Source organism: Anomaloglossus baeobatrachus, chromosome 7 (genome assembly GCF_048569485.1).
Source record: "Anomaloglossus baeobatrachus isolate aAnoBae1 chromosome 7, aAnoBae1.hap1, whole genome shotgun sequence".
In the NCBI taxonomy this organism is placed as follows: domain Eukaryota; kingdom Metazoa; phylum Chordata; class Amphibia; order Anura; family Aromobatidae; genus Anomaloglossus; species Anomaloglossus baeobatrachus.
In genome coordinates, this window is record NC_134359.1 from 225,169,746 (window position 1) to 225,188,792 (window position 19,047).

General features: G+C 43.5%; 1 protein-coding gene across 6 annotated transcripts in view; it reads left to right on the plus strand.

Moving 5' to 3' along the window:
- Nucleotides 1-19,047, plus strand: part of CLEC16A (C-type lectin domain containing 16A) — a 429,136-nt gene that overhangs the window by 291,396 nt on the left and 118,693 nt on the right. For all 6 annotated transcript variants that reach the window (XM_075317924.1, XM_075317919.1, XM_075317920.1 and 3 more), the window contains exon 21: nucleotides 15,701-15,865. In XM_075317924.1, coding sequence (XP_075174039.1) covers nucleotides 15,701-15,865 — 165 coding nt within the window. The remainder of the gene's footprint in view (nucleotides 1-15,700; nucleotides 15,866-19,047) is intronic.

Sequence of the window (19,047 nt, forward strand, 5' to 3'; positions counted from 1 at the left end):
CCCCTTTCCCCTCTATTTGTTTTTGTGTATAGAGCTGCAAGCTTTGGGTATCTGCCCAACCCAAACATCCATGCGGTAATGTTAGAAATGAGGCTTATAAAATGTCGCTGAACTCAGATCATGTCCTTTTAACCCAAACATAATTACACATTACTCTGCATAATCTTCATAGCCTATTGAAAGACTATGGAACCCAATCTGTGTACAAGGTCAATGCTACCAAGATGAATACTCTACTCTTAGCAAGAATCTTGAAATGTAGCTTAAAATTCTGAAGGAAACCTTAAAATCAGTCTGAACCTCCATCATGTCCCACCAACACCTGAATTGGGTCTGGTATCTTTATTTTATTAAAGGGAACCTGTCAGCAGGTTTTTGCTACCTCAGGTAAGAGCATCAGGATGTAGGCAGAGAGATCATGAATCAAACGATGTATCACTTAGATTACTGGCTGCAGTCGTTCTGACACAATTAGAATTTTTCGCTTTAGCCATGTAGCAGAGCTGAGGGAGCTTTCCTGCACACAGCAGGTTTTCAATAGAAATTGTACATTGACAGTTTCAATCCAAGGAAGTCCTGCTGGTTAAACAAACATTGCAAATAAACAACAGATGGGACCTTGACAAAACAGGCATCCCTGAATTCTATGTTTTAACCCTTGCAGCATGTTGTCTTCAGCTCACATAGCAAAAAAAACGGCTGACAGATTTCCTTTAAGATAAAGAGAGATAAAAAATGAATCTGTCTACAAGTTTTTAGCTAAGAGCAGCATAATGTAGGGCCAGAGACCCTGATTCGGGTGATGTGTTCCTTATTAGGCTGTGTGTGTAGTTTTTATAGAACCAATATTCTGTCAGCAAGAGATTATCACTAAGGCTGGAGTCACACTTGTGTGACTCGTGCGAGTATCGGGTCACACTGCCCGAACCAGCTGCAGCTCTCCTGACAGGAGTGGGTCAGCATCATAGAAATACATACAGCGGAGCGCCTCCTGGCAGAAGAGAAGCCAGCTGGTCCGTGCAGTGCGATCCGATACTCGCACGAGTCACTCGCAAGTGTGACTCCAGCCTAAGGAACTAGTTGTCTTTTGCCATGTGTCCTTCCTGCTCTATATAACCCCGCCCCACTCATAATAGGCCGCTTTCTGCCTATGTACAGTGTACACAGCTGCCAAACTGTTATGTGAGCGGAGTTATACAGGGATCAAGATTCTGAAATTTACTACATTAATAGCACATAAATCAGTGATTGTATCAAAACTGCAGCAAATAGCCCTTTAAGTGACACCTCATTGGGATCATAGCGACTGGTTCCTTTTAACTATTCAGTTAAACAATTACTCTTTAGACATTGGAGGAATTATGTCATTGTGAACAATTCTAAGAAAAATGTCCCCGGGTTATTGATTTTTTTTTTTAATAATATATATTGATTTGTTGGATCATTCATTATTATAAATCATTCCATTTACTATAACTGCACATTTTTATAGAGCTGTAATATTAAGTAATAGTAGCCAATATAGTGTCTGTCACAGAGATGGCATCTCATAATTGTAATGGCTCTGTAAAAGCTCAAAATATTAAATAGGTAATGAAAGCCTTAAATCTGGTGAAACGCTGTCAGAATAATTCACCAACCCATACATAGACAGGAGAGCGACGTTCATTCCTAAAAGGGACTGTACATCTAAGGTGGGTATGAGAAATGTTTGATTTTCATCCAGAAAAAATCTGGCAGTTTTCATCCATATTGTCATCTGTATTCCATCCATGTGTCCGTTCTTGACATCCATATGACAGCAGTTTTTATGTCCCTATAACAAGCTTTTCTGAATGTGCCCTAATACATAGAGCTAAACTAAAGGTACTTGATAACTGATAAAATAATAATATAATAACATTAGTGCATGGCCTCATCATCTCCCGCCTCGACTACTGCAACCTCCTGCTCTCTGGCCTCCCTTGCAACACTCTTGCACCCCTCCAATCTATCCTAAATTCTGCGGCCCGCTTAATCCACCTCTCCCCTCACTATTTCCCAGCCTTGCCACTCTGCCAATCCCTTCAGTGGCTTCCCATCGCCCAACGACTCCAGTTCAAAACATTAACCATGACCTACAAAGCCATCCACAACCTGTCTCCTCCTTACATCTGTGACCTAGTCTCCCGGTACCTACCTGTACGCAACCTCAGATCCTCACAAGATCTCCTTCTCTACTCCTCTCTTATCTCCTTTTCCCACAATCGCGTACAAGATTTCTTCCGTGCCTCCCTCATACTCTGGAACGCTCTACCCCAGCATATCAGACTCTCCCCTACTGTGAAAAGCTTCAAGAGGAACCTCAAGACCCACCTCTTCAAACAAGCCTGCAACCTACAATAACCCTCAGTCCAGTAGACCACTGCGCAACCAGCTCTGTCCTCGCCTATTGTACCATCACCCATTCCCTGTAGACTGTGAGCCCTCGCGGGCAGCGTCCTCTCTCCTCCTATACCAGTCTGTTTTGTACTATTAATGATTGTTGTACGTATACCCTCTTTCACTTGTAAAGCGCCATGGAAAAAATGGCGCTATAATAATTAATAATAATAATAATAATCTTTATTTCTATAGCGCCAACGTATTTTGCAGCGCTTTACAATTCAGAGGTTCATATAGAAACAAACATAAGTAACAGTTATAGAAGATACAATAATTAAAGTAAATCTAATGACAACCCTGCTCGTAAGAGCTTACAGTCTACAATGGAGTCAAGTGCTTATTGACAACGATGGTCCAGCCATCTCCAAAAAATGGGGGGTAGATAAAAGGCTGCGTGAACCAGTCATCGGTCAGTCCTTGTAATACGTCGGGTACAGTGGAGTTTGAGGGAGAATTACTATGTTCTGAGAATAGGGAGAGCGATAGGCCACCCTAAAAAGGTACACTTTTAAGGGGACGTCTGAAGCTGTGCAAGTTGTGGATTGCCCTGATTTCTTTGGGTAGAGCATTCCAGAGGATGGTTGCAGCTCGGGAGAAGTCTTGGAACCAGGAGTGGGAGGTTCAGATTAGTGTGGATGTTAGTTGAAAGTCATTTACGGAGCGTAGAGAACAGGTAGAGTGATGGACAGAGATGAGGGTGGAGATGTAGGGGTGTGCCGCACTGTGAACAGCTTTGTAGATGCGGACAAGTACAGTGGAACCTTGGATTACGAGCATAATTGGTTCCGGGAGTGTGCTCCTAAACCAAGTTACTCTTATATCAAAGCGAATTTTCCCATAGGAGATAATTGAAACGCAGACAATTCGTTCCACAACCTAAAAATAGTTACTGTATTTATACAAACTTATTACAGTAATACAAAATAATGTACAGTATTCATATAACATTATTACAGTACACTAATACAAAATACTGCACAGTAAAAGCATATAAAACAGATTAAACTGCACTTTAGTTTACAATAGAATTGTTGGTGTTAGAGGTACAGTATAAGCAATGTGCTGCACTGGTTATCAGAAAGAAAGTACAATACTGTATCCACAAATGCAAATTGGTAGACATGCTATATAGTATATACTGTACTGTACAATGGTATACTGTATACAGCACATATGTACAGAAAATTTCCTCCAGAGCGGATCAGAGCGCGGTGAAAGGACAGAACCATTAGTGTACACGGTGAGTATTTGCTCTTATTGCAAAACATTGCTCTTAAACCAAGTTACAAATTTGTAAACAGTTTTGCTTGTTTTGCAAAACACTCTCAAACCAAGTTACTCTTAAACAAAGGTTTCACTGTAATTTAAATTGGATCCTATAATGCATATAAATACCCTATAAACTACCCCTTTAATGCCATATGTCCCCAGTCATCTGAAATGTAATAAGCTCTAATGAAAAGCCCCAAGTTGGATGAATTGTTTTTGCTCCTCTGCAGTTGATGTCATTAGCACTAATCTGTTCAAGGGCAGTGGAAGGGGTGGGAGCGTATATTTTTTTACAATGCTCATATTGTGCTATCTGCGATGGCCATCATCATTTTGCATAGAGAGATAGAAGCCAGAACAGGGGAAGGGCTGGAGGATACTTCATAAGAAGGGTCCCTGGTATGCAGTGGGTTGCTACAAATATTATAACCTCTAGCCTAGAATGCCCCCTTAAAACAAATAATGCCCTCTGACCTCTCCCTTTAAAAAGTATTAATGTCCCCTTAGTGACCTTTAAAAAGTGGAGCTCCAAAAATAATCCTGCCACCTCTGTGCCATGCAGTAACCTCATTATATTACTTGTACTAGTATGCTGATTTGTTGTAGGCCTGCAGCAGCTTGCGACCTACAGGACAGAGAATGGTGGTGTAGAGAGCCATTTGCTCCCTGCTCTACCACAGGATGCAACCATATTGTCTTCACATTGATGTTGTTAAAGTTTAAAGAGGCATTCGCCTTGAGATCTGGAGCATGTCCATCTTTGAAACTATAAACTCCTTTGCCATTTTCTTTTAAATTTTGCACCCTTAAGATTTTTGCACACATGGCAACAACTCTGCGCCCCCTTCCTCTATACCACTGCGGGTATGTTCACTATAAATGTCACTTATGGTAAAAATTTAGCTTTTGATTAAGAAGGTATTAAGGATCTCCTGCTAAGGTCTCAGTGCAAAAACCAGAGGACCTTCAGATATCTTGTTGAGTCCATGCCTCAACAGGTCAAGGCAGTTTTGATGGCAGGAGAGGGTTCTACACACCATTGGGCCGGTGCTTTTAGCCCTATGACGGACAGACATATACGCAATCAAATGAGCTTCAGTAAGGAGTATGCCTGGAGTTCTGCTATTATGTAGGTGTTTTATAGAATGCTTTTATTGAAAAGCAACAGACAGTATATATTTGTCTGACTAGTCAGATCTTAAGGCTACTTTACACGCAGCGACATCGCTAGCGATGTCGCTCGTGAAAGCACCCACCCCCGTCGTTTGTGCATCACGGGCAAATCTCTGCCCGTAGCGCACAATATCGCTAACACTCGTTACACGTACTTACCTTCCTAGCGACGTCGCTGTGGGCGGCGAACAACCTCTTCGTTAAGAGGGAGGTTCGTGCGACGTCACACAGCGGCCGACCAATAGAAGCGGAGGGGCGGTGACCAGCCGCATTAACGACACACCCACCTAGTTGCCGGAGGACGCAGGTAAACTGTTGTTCGTTGTTCCCAGGGTGTCACACATAGCGATGTGTGCTGCCTCAGGAACGACGGACAACCTACGTCCACAACAACCAACGAGATTTTGAAAATGAACGACGTGTCAACGATCAACGATTTGGTGAGTATTTTACATAGTTAGTGGTCGCTCGTATGTGTCACACGCAACAACGTCGCTAATGAGGCTGGATGTGCGTCACGAATTCCGTAACCCCAACGACATCTTGTTAGCGATGTCATTGCGTGTAAACGGGGCTTTACACTTTCCCCAAGGACTAAAGAACGATGGCACCCAACCTTCATCATCTAAGTACTCAGCCGGAATTTCTTAACTGTCAATATGACATTGAGGTGACCGAGTTATTCACATGCTATGAAAATTGCACTTTTTTCTGAAAATTTTCCTGTTTTTATAACTCAACTGGGCTCGTGCCAAGTCTCCGACTCTTCTATTTATCTATCCTTGAACTCCAGCTTCACTCCCGATTCCTTCATAAATGGCCTATAATTAGCAGTGACAAATTAACTGGAGTAAATGGCATCATCACTGTTTTTTTGTTTGTTTTCTATTGAGAGTTTATATTGAAGGAACATAAAACATATTTATATTATTAACATTTCTAAGCTCGTTTAAATTCCAATATTGGTTATTAATAATTGATGTAACCAATATTCCTGACAAATTATTATTTTTTTTTTTTTATAATAAAAGCTGAGGGCGCTGGTATTAACCACACTAATCAGAATGTTTTTACCCAGAATCTATTTGGAAAGGTGTTTTTTTTTTTTTTTTTTAACTATGCACATTTCTATCTTTCTGTATTTTTTTCTTGTCTAGTCTTGTTTTAGGGAATATTTCTATTTTTGTTTCTCCATGGTTTGATTTGACACCCCTGAAATAGGAGCAGCTTATTGAGATAGATAAGATATTTTTCTTATTTGTGAGTCTTGGGGAATGGTCTCTCGACAAATTTGAGGACATTTTCCCCAGACTAGAGACTATTCTTCTATTTGTTTTCCCAGCTTTGTTACATTTTAGCCTGTTAAGCCAGGAACATTATCCCGGTGGAGAAAGCTTATCCTATCTTTTTTTTTTTTTCCTTCTAGGCAGCAGTAATATTTTGATAAGTTATGGATGGCAACGATAATCATTTTCTAACAGGTTGACCAACATTGAGATGTTATTTTTCTAAGCCTTAACGGTTTTAAGATGTTAAAAAAGGCACCTCTGCGGATCCAGCACAGGCTTCTCTGGAGGTCTGCCCTGGTTCTTGAAATGTCTGCTCTGTTTGGAAGTCACCAGGACCACTGCAGTCTATGATTGGCTGTAATAATCAGATGACTAGAAGTTGTCATTCGAGAAACATACAATCATACAATCATATGATCTGACTGCTATGACGGTTCTGATACAACCAAATGGAGCAGGCATCACTTTCGTTGCTAAAACCAGAGATATAAAATAAACAGCATATATGGGCTGTGTATGTGTTTGTGTATGTGTTTGTGTATGTGTGTATGTATGCATGTGTGTGTGTGTGTGTGTGTGTGTGTGTGTGTGTGTGTGTAAATATTATTACAGTTGAAACCAGAAGTTTACATACACTATCTATAAAGACACATCTGCATGTTTTTCTCACTATCTGACATGAAATCAGAATAAACCTTTCCTGTTTTAAGTCAATTAGAAACCAAAATGATTTATCTTTGCCAAATGCCAGAGTATTGAGAGAAAGAGAATGTTTAAAGGCATTTTTGTTAGTTTCTGCAAAGACATACCCTTAGAGTACTATGACTTTAAACAGTATGGGACAGCCCATATGATGATGTCATGTATTTGGACACTTCAGGTTTATTGGCAACATTTGAGTTAATTACACACCTGTGGATGTATTTTAATGCACACCTGAAACACACGGCTTCTTTGTGTAGCATCATGGGAAAGTCAAAAGAAATCAGCCAAGATCTCAGGAAGAGAATTGTGGACTTGAACAAGTCTGGTTCATTTGGGTGCAATCTCCAGAATCCTGATGGTGCCTCATTCATCTGTACAAACAATTATACACAAGTACAAACAATATGGCAATGTCCAGCTATCATACCGCTTAGGAAGGAGACGAGTTCTGTGTACCAGAGATGAAAGTGCTTTGGTCAGACATGTGCATATCAACCCAAGAACATTGTCATTATCAACCGTTAAACAGAGTACAGTATCAACATGGGTTGAAAGGCCACTCTGCCATGAAGAAGCCATTACTACAAAAGAAACATTAAAAAAAGCCAGATTAAGGTTTACAAATGCAAACAAGAAGACCGACCTTAATTTTTGGAGACATGTCCTCTGGTGTGACTTAACTAAAATTGAACTGTTTCACCATAATAACCATCGTTACGTTTGCAGGAAAAAGTGAGAAGTTTTGAAATCTAAGAACACCTTCCCACCACGGGGGTGGCAGTATAATGTGAAGGGGTTGTTTTGCTGCAGGAGGGACTGATGTACTTCACACAATAGATGGCATCATGAGGAAAGATTGTGGCAATACTGAAGTAACATCTCAAGACATCAGCCAGGAACTTAAAAGGAACCAATCACCAAGATTTTTTTTTTTATATAACCTAGTGTCAGTATAGCACTGGCTTTATCAGGCTGATTCTGTACATACTGTACCTGTAGTGGTCAGCTCGGATGTTCAGGTTTTGAAATCCTATAAAGTAAAGTTTATAAAATCACCAGCTTCTTGAGTGACAGCAGCTGAGGAACCGATAATATCTGGGGGGTATTCATACTTATCCCCTCCCCCTATTAGAATTAGCATCAGTATTATACAATCGATTCTCTTTTTCACTTGCAGGATCTGTGTGACGTCATACGCATGTGACCAGAAGGGGCGGGTCCTCCGCCAACAGAAAAATGTTGTTTAGTGGTATCAGCTTTGTTGCCTTTGGGAAATTGGAAATAATATTATTACCACAACACTGACTTATGAACTAATCTCATTAATTCAGGAGGAATGGGCCCAAATTCCTACCAACTATTGTGAGAAGCTTGTGGAAGGATATCGAAATCGTTTCACCCAAGTCATACAGTTTAAGGGCAATGGTACCAAATACTAATGAAATGGATGAAAACGTTTGACTTTGCAGAAAGTAATAAAATCCCTTAAAACATTCTTTCTCTCATTATTTTGGCATTTGGCAAAAATAAATACTTTTGGTTCCTTATTGACCTAAAACGGGAAAGGTTTATTCTGATTTCATGCATGTGTGTCTTTTAAGATATTGTATGTAAACTTCCGGTTTCAACTGTGCATGTATGTGTGTGCGTATATATATATTTCACACATTCTAGATTTACTGTAATTTGTAATGTATGATTTCCCATTAATTCAGGTTTTTGTTTTTTATAACTTGGAGAAGTGACCTTGCAGTTGAAACCCTACTGGCTTTTACTAATTAATGGTTTCACTTCTATCAAGATTTGGCCCGTAGCCTGGGTTTATAAGAAATTGAAAATACATGCAAAGTCAATGCGCATTTAATGAGAACTGTTATCACCGTGTCACATTTGTAAAAGTCTTTGTTGTAATACATTTGCAGAGAATAATTACACCATTTCTTGTACACATCTTAAAGGGAATCCTGAAAGGAGATCCTCTTCTTTTATTAACTAAGAATTTCTTAAAATTCTGTATTTCAGAATTTGTTTTTAAATCCAGAAAATTCTGAGTCACATTTTTTTCAACCGTCAAGTGACCAGTATTCCTTGTTCATCTGATTCTGTTGAAATCTGTAGAGGAGGAGGATGAATGACAACTATAGTCATTTAACACCACCTTCCCCCCCCAAAAAAAATAAAATCAAATATTTATGATGAATCAATTCTCAATATAGCACGAAGAAGTAAAAATCAACTATTAATGATTACTTAAAGTGTGCAGAGGCATACAGACAAATGGAAAGTGCAAGTGCTAATCAGGGCAAGCTGTGCTATATATAACTATATATCTATCATATATATATATATATATATAATGAATGTGTGTGTGTGTGTGTGTATATATATATATATATATATATATATATATATAATATATTTTCCCCTTACTCCCCTTACCCATGACAGCACCACGTGAGAGAGAGGGATCCGCCCAGCGGGGACAGGAAACCATTCTGAAATAAAAGGGCGGTACCTCTCCCCTTCGCCAGTTGGTTTCCTGTCCTTTATGGGAGACCTTGTTCTGGAATACGGCGGTTGAAGTAAGAAGTTTGAAGTACAGAAGCTGTACAGCCCCGTCCGGTGTCCGGAAAAGCAGGGCGAGTCCTGCGGTGCCGTTCTTCGGGGCTGGAAGCGCCGTCCACCAGCCCTTAGGGAACCTGGTGTCCGTGCGGGGGGGGGGTGCGGCAGGGCCCATCAGAGGTTCCGGACCGCCGCTCCGTCCTCCCCCCTTGCGCTCCCCTGCTGCCTAGGACTTCCAAATGTGGCGCACTCTGGGACACGCGCAAGGCATGCAGGGTACAGGAGCCGTGCTTGCGTGACGTCTCCTGAAGAGGATGTCGGCGCCCATGCAGCAGCAGCGGCGGTGTTTCAGGGCAGACGCCGGCCGTCTGGACACCGCTGGGCGCATTGAAACGGGGGGGGGGGCACCTTATGGGACCGGAAGGTGGAGGAGCAGCACGCGTGCTCATGCCTATATCCCAAAATGGCTTCAGAAAGGCAGCAGCACTCTCTGGAGCACCGGCAGCATAGCCATATGAACAGTCACCGTTCTAAGTGAAACAGACCTGCCCAGCCTCAATAGCCAGAAGGGAAAATCCTCTTGTGGCTCCATGACTTCTGCGGGACCTGTGGATGTTCCGACGAAGCCTCCAGGACCGGTACCCTTGATCTCCTGTGGTGGGTGAGTGATCTTCGTGAATGTCATCTGCATCATTAGGTGGCTCCTAAAATCCATACGGAGTGTCCCCTGTGCAGAGTGCCGATATGGCCTGCGGGCCGTGTATCGGAGACCCCTTGTTTGGGGCATAGATGGCAATGTTTGCTTCGATCTATGGATTGCTGCATGCGAGTTGCAAATGTGTATATGTTGTGAGGTAGCGACCACCAATATGGTAAATGGTCACTATATGTCGCAGTGGAGAAGGTTGCTGCAATATTAACCTGAAGAGGTTGCTATGGGACTTGTAGTTCCACAAAGGCTTCTTTCTGCAACTACGGGCCAGGTTCCCTTTAATAAGCCCAGTGTGCTGTGCAGGTGTGGAGAATCACAGACCTCCACCTGTGGGTGTGTCCAGTCTGATTAGGAGACTCTGTGTGTGTTCTGCAGAGTGTGAGAGCAGAGCACGGAGCTCTGGATGCATCAGCCTGTGTGGAGGCTGAACACGGGGCTCTGGAATTCAGTCTGGGTTTAGACTGGAAGTAGTGTGCAAGCCAGGCTGGTTAGTGCTGTGGCTACTGGACCAAAGCTCTCCTTGAGTGGAGAGACAGACAGGAGTCTGCAGAGTGTCTCTGGGTTCTTGGACGGAGCCACAGCAAGTGTTGTTCCCTGGCAGCAGCCAGTGTGTACAGGCGCCACACTTCCAATAGAGACCGTATTGGACTGGAAGCCCACGGTATGTGATTGTGCTATGTTTTTGCCTTAAGCCAGGAGAGGCCTGTTATGTTTGTTTGCCGTTTATGACAAGTTTTTCATAAACGGCTGGAATTTTTCGTGAAGATACTGTGTCGTCCTGTGGACTTGCCTATGTCTACCTGAGCTAATCATCACAATGTATTGCTCTATGGTTTGTAGCAGCTCCTTCCTTTGTGACAATTCAGCAGCGCCAGCCTCCACGGTTGGCAACAACACCCCTATGACATACAGCATAAGTTGGGGTCCATGCCTACAGATTGACATGTACACAGTGACAGCTCTGTCTTAACAGCTGTCACTAACAGTGGAGGCTTGTTACTGTCAGTTACGGCACTCACTCTCCAGGTCCCATATGCACGCTCCTGTCTGCACGCACTTGTGGGAAACATCAGCAGGAATTCTGAAGCCGGCTATTGCCAAATCCCTGAACGGCCCGTGATTTTCAGGATCTGGCTACAAACTATTGTAGATCAGCTGAAGGATAAAACTCGGGAGTATATCTTTTTCTAAACTTACCACTGCTGCAGGGAGCAGCGGCATTCTTGCAGAGTCGTCAGCCGATGCGATCAGGCTGGGAGCCCGTTGTGCAGGATTGTCTAATCTGGCCGGAATGGCATTATGGTTGAAGGGCTGTCCCATATGCCTGCAAACCAAGCATGAATTATGTTCAGGACCGTATGTCGCTCTGCTCCTTTTGGTAAACAGCTGGAAGATGCGTTGCAGACCGTGTCCGACGCCAAGCAGCCCTTCCAAAGGTTCTCCCTTTTGTTCCAGCAGAGTAGATACTCAAGGTGTCAGAATAGGCCCTGGGGGCACTCTGCCATGCCATCATGTCTCTGAGACACGCTATATCCCTGCGGGGCACTATGATATTGTGCTTACCGGCGGCTCCATGGGGCCTGTTCCACTCCAGGGCTCTCCAATGGCAAATCCTGTCTGCCAAACAAAAAAAAAAAAAAAAAAACAAACAAAAAAAACAAAACAAAAGGAAAGCCCTTAGGAAGATATTTCGAAGGGGACGTCATTCTCTCCTTGCCAGTCAAGACTTCCCTGCTTTGGTGGACGTCCATAGACAACCGGTCTGTGGGGTTCCTGGCTACCTCGGCATCTGAAGGTGGTCACTGCTGATGCCAGCCGGTACGGCTGGGGATGCCCGCCTCCAGGTGCAGATATACCTGGGCTGGTGGTCAGCGCAGGAAGCAGCACAGCCCTCACGCCTCCTGACGCTAGGGTCTGAAGAACGAGCACTAAATTCCCTTTGCCCCCCCCTCCAGGGTCAGCTCGTTTGGTTGCTGTCGGTCACTCAGTCTACCGTCTCCTTCCTGTAACGCTGGGGGGCACGATCCCCCATCCCTCATTCTGGCATCTTACGGTCTTTACTGGGCGGGACAGAATCCCCCTCGGCTCTACACTTCACTGGATTCTAAATGCCAATGTTTGTTCCATGGTCTCGTGGTAAGCGTGTGGCCTTGGATGTGTGAGCTTGTTGGTTTGAATCCCGATGGGCCATTCCTGTAGTTGGCAGCTTACCTCAGGCGCCATCAACCGCGGCAAGGGGAATGATCCCTGAATCCGCGGATCTTTTCAACGGTAGTGGCTCTGTGGAGAATACCACGGAGAGACCTGTTTCCTCCAGGCTAAACTGGCATATAGACCTCTTGTTCCATGTTCCCAGCAGTCCAACCCTTGCGGTGAATGCACTTCCATTCCATGGACCTTCGGAATAGCCTATGCCCTTACCCCTGTTGTCATGCTCTCGATGGTTCTCCAAGAGCTCGGGGAAGCTCGGGCGGGGGTCCTTCCCCTCGCCCCCTTCTGGCCCAAGGGGCCATGGCTCTCTCTCCTGAGGACATTGTCTGTCCCGGATCCTGGGGTTCTGCCGGGGATTCCGGACCTGTTAGTGCAGTTACCTGTGTTCCTCGTGCAGGAAATGGGTTTTTTAATTTCACAGCTTAGAACTTGAGAGGTTGTTGCTGATGCGCAAGGGTTCTCCTCTGACCCGGTCTCTTCCTTGCAGAAGAGCCATAAACCGGTTACCACTACACTCTATGGGAGAGGGTGGCAAAAGTTCCCCTTCTTTGCAAATGGTCCCTTGGGTATGAGTTCCTATTCCATGCAAATTGGCATTCTTGCAGACGAGGTTGCTCTACGATTCTCAGTGTACACTCTAGGGGTTCCTGTTCTGCCCTGGGAACCTTATACATTGGAAAATTGGCAGCAGACCGATGGGTTCAAGGTTATTGGGTTTGTGAGTTCATGCCTGACAGTTCCACCGGGGGATTAAATTAGGGTTGGACGCCCTCACGAGTCCTCCCTTTGAACCTATTGCCAAAAAAAAAAAAAAAAAATCTCCCTGACATTGAAAACGATTTTGCTCTGGGCCTTGGCGTTCGCTCGCAGACTTAGGCTATGTGCGCACGTGTGCGTAATTCATGCAGTTACGCTGCGCTTTGTAGCGCAGCATAACTGCATGCGTCCTGCGTCCCCTGCACAGTCTATGGAGATTGTGCAGGGGCCGTGCGCACGTGGCGTTTTAGAGCGCAGCGCTTCGGCTGCTGCCGAAGCGCTGCTTTCTAAGAAGTGACGTCACTTCTTCCGTGCGCTTTGCCGGCAGCCTTAGTGCTTACCCGCCTTATCGGCAGTACGGCCCTACGCTCAGTTGTTCAATGATAGGCCGGGTCAGGTGTTAATAGGACCCTTTCTCCCAATGGTCACCTCTCGATTCCATAGCACGCAGGGTGTAATCCTCCCTCCTTTTGCGGCCATCCTACAAATATAGGGGTAAAACAGATTCATACGTTGGAGCTTCATAGGGCCCTGCTTCTCTACATCTCAGTGACACATAGTGTGGGGAAAACAGTCCTTTTTCATAGCCCTCTCTGTAGTAGGAACCTGGTCTTCACATTCTCCTTTTTCTTCCGTCACTATCGGTTGGATCTATCCTTCTCGGCTGATCTCTCGTTTTGTAGAAGGGTGCTTGAGACGTTGGTCCCTCCCTAATAAGTTATTCTCTGGAAATCTCTCACGTGGTGCTGTCATGGGTGAGGAGAAAACACCTTGGTTACTTACCGGTAGCCGGTTTTTCCAGAACCCATGACAGCACCCATATAATCCCTCCCTTTTCACCCTTAGTGTGCACTATTCCGGGTGTGCATGTGTGTGTTATAGTTGGTGATAGAGTTAAGTTCTAACGTTTGTTGGAGGTCCTCTCAATTCTCGGTAATCAACTGACGGAGGGGAGAGGTACCGCCCTTTTTATTCAGAATGGTTTCCTGTCCTCGCTGGGCGGATCCCTCTCTCACGCGGTGCTGTCATGGGTTCTGGAAAAACCGGCTACCGGTAAGTAACCGAGGTGTGTATGTATGTATATGTATATATATGTGTGTATATATATATATATATATATATATATATATATATATATATATATATATATATATATATATATATATATATATATATATATATATATATATATATATATATTAATCTCAAATTTGGACTTATCAGACCAAAGCACAGATTTCCACTGGTCTAATGTCAATTCCTGGTGTTCTTTAGCCCAAACAAGTCTCTTCTGCTTGTTGCCTGTCCTTGGCAGTGGTTTCCTAGCAGCTATTTTACCATGAAGGCCTGCTGCACAAAGTCTCCTCTTGTGTATATATGTGTGTGTGTGTGTGTGTGTGTGTGTGTGTGGGTACATGTGTGGGTGTGTGTGTGTATATATGTATATATATGTGTATATATATATATATATATATATATATATATATATATATATATATATATATATATATATATATATATATATATATACATGCATGTATATATACATGTGTGTGTGTGTGTGTGTGTGTGTATACATATATTATATATATATATATATATATATATATATATTAGTAGTGATAGCGCTCACCCAGTCTGTAGTACTGGAAAATGTGGCTGAAAGCCAGGAGATAGAGTTGAATGTAAGTACCCTGTCGTGCCCCATGTATAGCTTCCACCCTGACAAGGGCAACACCCAAGTATATAATGAACCCCCAAGTCAATGGGCCCTCTCTATGTGTTTCTTCCTTAATAGCAAGGATTCCTCAGAGGGGTAAGTATAATGGGGATATGTATGATCCCCACAGTGGCACGATCATTAGATTAGCATAGGAAGGGCCCATTGACTTGAGATTACACTATACACTTGGGTGCTGCTCTTGTCAGGGTGGAAGCTTCACATTTTGCACGACAGGGTACTTACATTCAAATGTATCTCCTGTGGCTTCCCGACCTGTTTTCCATTGTGAATTTGAGCTTTACTAGGTATTGTGTGAGATCTCACAATTTGTGTGTGTGTGTGTGTGTGTGTGTGTGTGTGTGTGTGTATGTATGTGTATATATATGTATGTATGTATGTGTAATATATATATATATATATATATATATATATATATATATATATCTCTAGATATATATATATCTAGATATATATATATATATATATGTATATATATATATATATATATGTATATATATATATATGTGTATATATAAAATATATATATATATATGGCACAGTTTGCACTGTTCATTTAGCACTTGCACTTTATTATTGTTTGTCTATGCCTCTGCATGTTTTAGGTATTCATTAAAGTGAATTTTTACTTCTTTATGCTATATTGGCAATTAATTTCAGAAGACTTTTGTTACCCCTCAGATAAACTGTTGTGGGTTTCAGTTTGTACCTTTATGATGAATGAATAAAAGCATGTGAATGTCTGAGTTCTCCGCCTGTGTTAGCCTATGGGCAAAAGTAGTAACGTTTCAGAGTATTTCTTCAGTTGTTACAACCCTAATTTGAGCAGAAATCACCCATGTTTCTCACTTTTTCCAGCTCTTTTAGATCTACCAGTCCAGCCATCTAAAGAAGTGATGGGTTTTGGACATAGTTCTTCATCAGCCCAGCATCTTCCCTTCCGGTTTTATGAACAGTCTCGCCGTGTTGGGAGTGACACCACTGTACAACGCTCTGTCTTTGCGTCCGTTGACAAAGTACCAGGTATGGTCAACAGAAGAAAATCTAGTTTCATTGTCTAAATAAATTTAGTTTTCAAATTGGTTGTAGTTCCACTTTATCTACCTGTTAATGATCTCTCCTCCCTGATATTTACACCCAAGATTTACTATGTAAATGGGGTACTTTCTGTTAAAGAAATACTTTCACTAACTTTTTTTTATTGATTAATTGTGTGTATATGTGGAAGTAATGTAATGTGGGTGTATTAATATACTGCCCTACTGCCGCTTTCTACGGTGTCCAGCGCTGCTCTTCTGCTCCTGTGAGTGATGTCACCGCACTTCAGACTGCTTAGGGTCATGCTGCTCTGTGTGACCTGGAAGTGACTTTTACAGTGTAAGTCTTTGGAGCATCAGAATAAGGCCCCCATAGACTTTGATTGTAAATGAGACCTCCGGTCTACACACAGTGTAGAGTGAGCTGGATAGTCTCAATTGTGGTGACATCACTGAGAAAAGCAGAAGAACGGCGCTGGAGACCAGAGAACGGCACTAGGGGAGAAAATGAATACGCTCACACTGCTTTTTATGCGCATATAAACACAATTCGTAAAAAAGTTAATGGGATTGCTTCTTTAACTTGTCTGTTTTTTCTGTATCGAGCCTTCATAGTGTTTATTTCACATCCCACCATTAACTATGATATTGAGTCAAATTCATGTGCAAACTTCTCTACCACTATTGAGTTCTAAATATGGGGTGCAAGAGATCAGCTAAGGGCCACATATGAAGGCATCCCAGACTTCACATTGTGCTTTCCTGCCATACATGCATGTAGCTCTCGCTATTGTGGTTTTTGTGATTTGCCGACAACTAAAGGCCCCGTCACACTAAGCAACATCGCTAGCAACATCGCTGCTAACGAACAACTTTTGTGACGTAGCAGCGATGTTGCTAGTGATGTCGCTGTGTGTGACATCCAGCAACAACCTGGCCCCTGCTGTGAGGTCGCTGGTTGTTGCTGAATGTCCTGGGCCATTTTTTTAGTTGTTGCTGTCCCGCTGTGAAGTGCAGATTGCTGTGTGTGACAGCGAGACAGCAACAACTAAATGTGCAGGCAGCAGGAGCCGGCTTCTGCGGACTCTGGTAACCACAGTAAACATCGGGTAACCAAGAAGCCCTGTCCTTGGTTACCCGATATTTACCTTTGTTACCAGCCTCCGCCGCTCTCACTGTCAGTGCCGGCTCCTGCTCTGTGCACATGTAGCTGCAGGACACATCGGGTTAATTAACCCGATGTGTGCTGTAGCTAGGAGAGCAGGGAGCCAGCGCTAAGCATTGTGCGCTGCTCCCTGCTCTGTGCACATTTAGCTGCAGTACACATCGGGTAATTAACCCGATGTGTGCTGTAACTAGGAGAGCAAGGAGCCAGCGCTAAGCGGTGTGCGCTGCTCCGTGCTCTGTGCAGCTGCACCATGTACTCTATACCCTATATATGTACCCTGTGCAGCTGCACCCGGTGTGCGCTGCTCCCTGCTCTGTGCACATTTAGCTGCAGCACACATCGGGTAATTAACCCGATGTGTGCTGTAACTAGGAGAGCAGGGAGCCAGCGCTCAGTGTGCGCTGCTCCCTGCTCTCTGCACGTGTAGCTGCGTGCGCTGGTAACCAAGGTAAATATCGGGTTGGTTACCCGATATTTACCTTAGTTACCAAGCGCAGCATCTTCCACGCGGCGCTGGGGGCTGGTCACTGGTTGCTGGTGAGCTCACCAGCAACTCTTGTAGCGACGCTCCAGCGATCCCTGCCAGGTCAGGTTGCTGGTGGGATCGCTGGAGCGTCGCAGTGACACATCTCACCAGCAACCTCCTAGCAACTTATCAGCGATCCCCATCGTTGTTGGGATCGCTGGTAAGTTGTTTAGTGTGACTGGACCTTAAGGGTTTCACTACAATGAAAATAGTTGCACAGATGCTGACCATGGCTCTACCTCATCTACTCCTTATTGGAGTGTCACACAGTTGTTAAAATACCCCCATTCTGTTGATTATATGGAGATTCAAGAGAAAGCCACAGAGTGACCATTAGTGTTTCCAGTCCCTGCTCCCTTCTACTTACCACACTGTGTGAACAGCTATGAGACACAGATGAGCATTTCTATGAGCAGATGATTTTAGCGGCACAAAATGGTATTTCAAACTGCATGGTACCCCCGTGCCAAAGGTTGTGCACCCCTGCGTTAAGGGAAAGTTGTCCACATCTGACCGATCAGCTGTCCTATATGTATGACGGCCTTCCAAATTTCTTTCCTAACCGAGAGCGAAGTATTAAGCATGTCAAATGTCAATGTCCAAACTTTTTGTTCTTAGGAGTGATGAGCAGCCTCTACAACCATCTGACCATTGCCTACACCTCATTTCCCATTGAAAACCGTATGGGGGGATTTGGTACAATAGGTCAGGGGCAGACATATCATTGGTGCAACCTATGCAGTTGGATAGGGCCCAAGAGGTAAAGGGGCCCCTTTCTTCCTTCAAAACAGTTGGATTTATCTATTTTGAGGAGTTATTGGACTGAAAAGGGATCTTATATTATTCTTGCATAAGGGCTCTTATCTTTGTTTGTCTACCAGTGGAATGACTGATTGCCAAACATGCATTTCACTTGGGGACTGACATCCTATATATACAGATGTCATAGAAAGAGGTCCCTTGTTTCAGACATTCCCACCCATGAGCTAAAATGGTGCTCTAATCTTTGGGCAGACCCAGTCTCTCTTTGCATTACTATAAGACCACACGAGCCTTCATCCATGTATCGTTTGTCATAGATTTGCAGCAATTGTATAGGTGCAACTCAAAAAGGGTACGGTAAGAGAAATAAGTATTTTATCCCTTGCTGATTTTGTAAGTTTGCCCACTGACAAAGACTTAAACAGTCCAAGACTTAATACTTGGTGGCAAAACCCTTGTTGGCAAGCACAGCAGTCAGATGTTTTTTGTAGTTGATGATGAGGTTTGCGCACATGTCAGGAGGAATTTTGGTCCACTCCTCTTTGCAGATCATCTCTAAAACATTAAGATTTTGAGGCTGTCGCTTGGCAACTCGGAGCTTAAGCTCCCTCCGTAAGTTTTCTATGGAATTAAGGTCTATAGACTGGCTAGGACACTCTATGACCTTAATGTGCTTCTTTTTGAGCCACTCCTTTGTTACCTTGGCTGTATG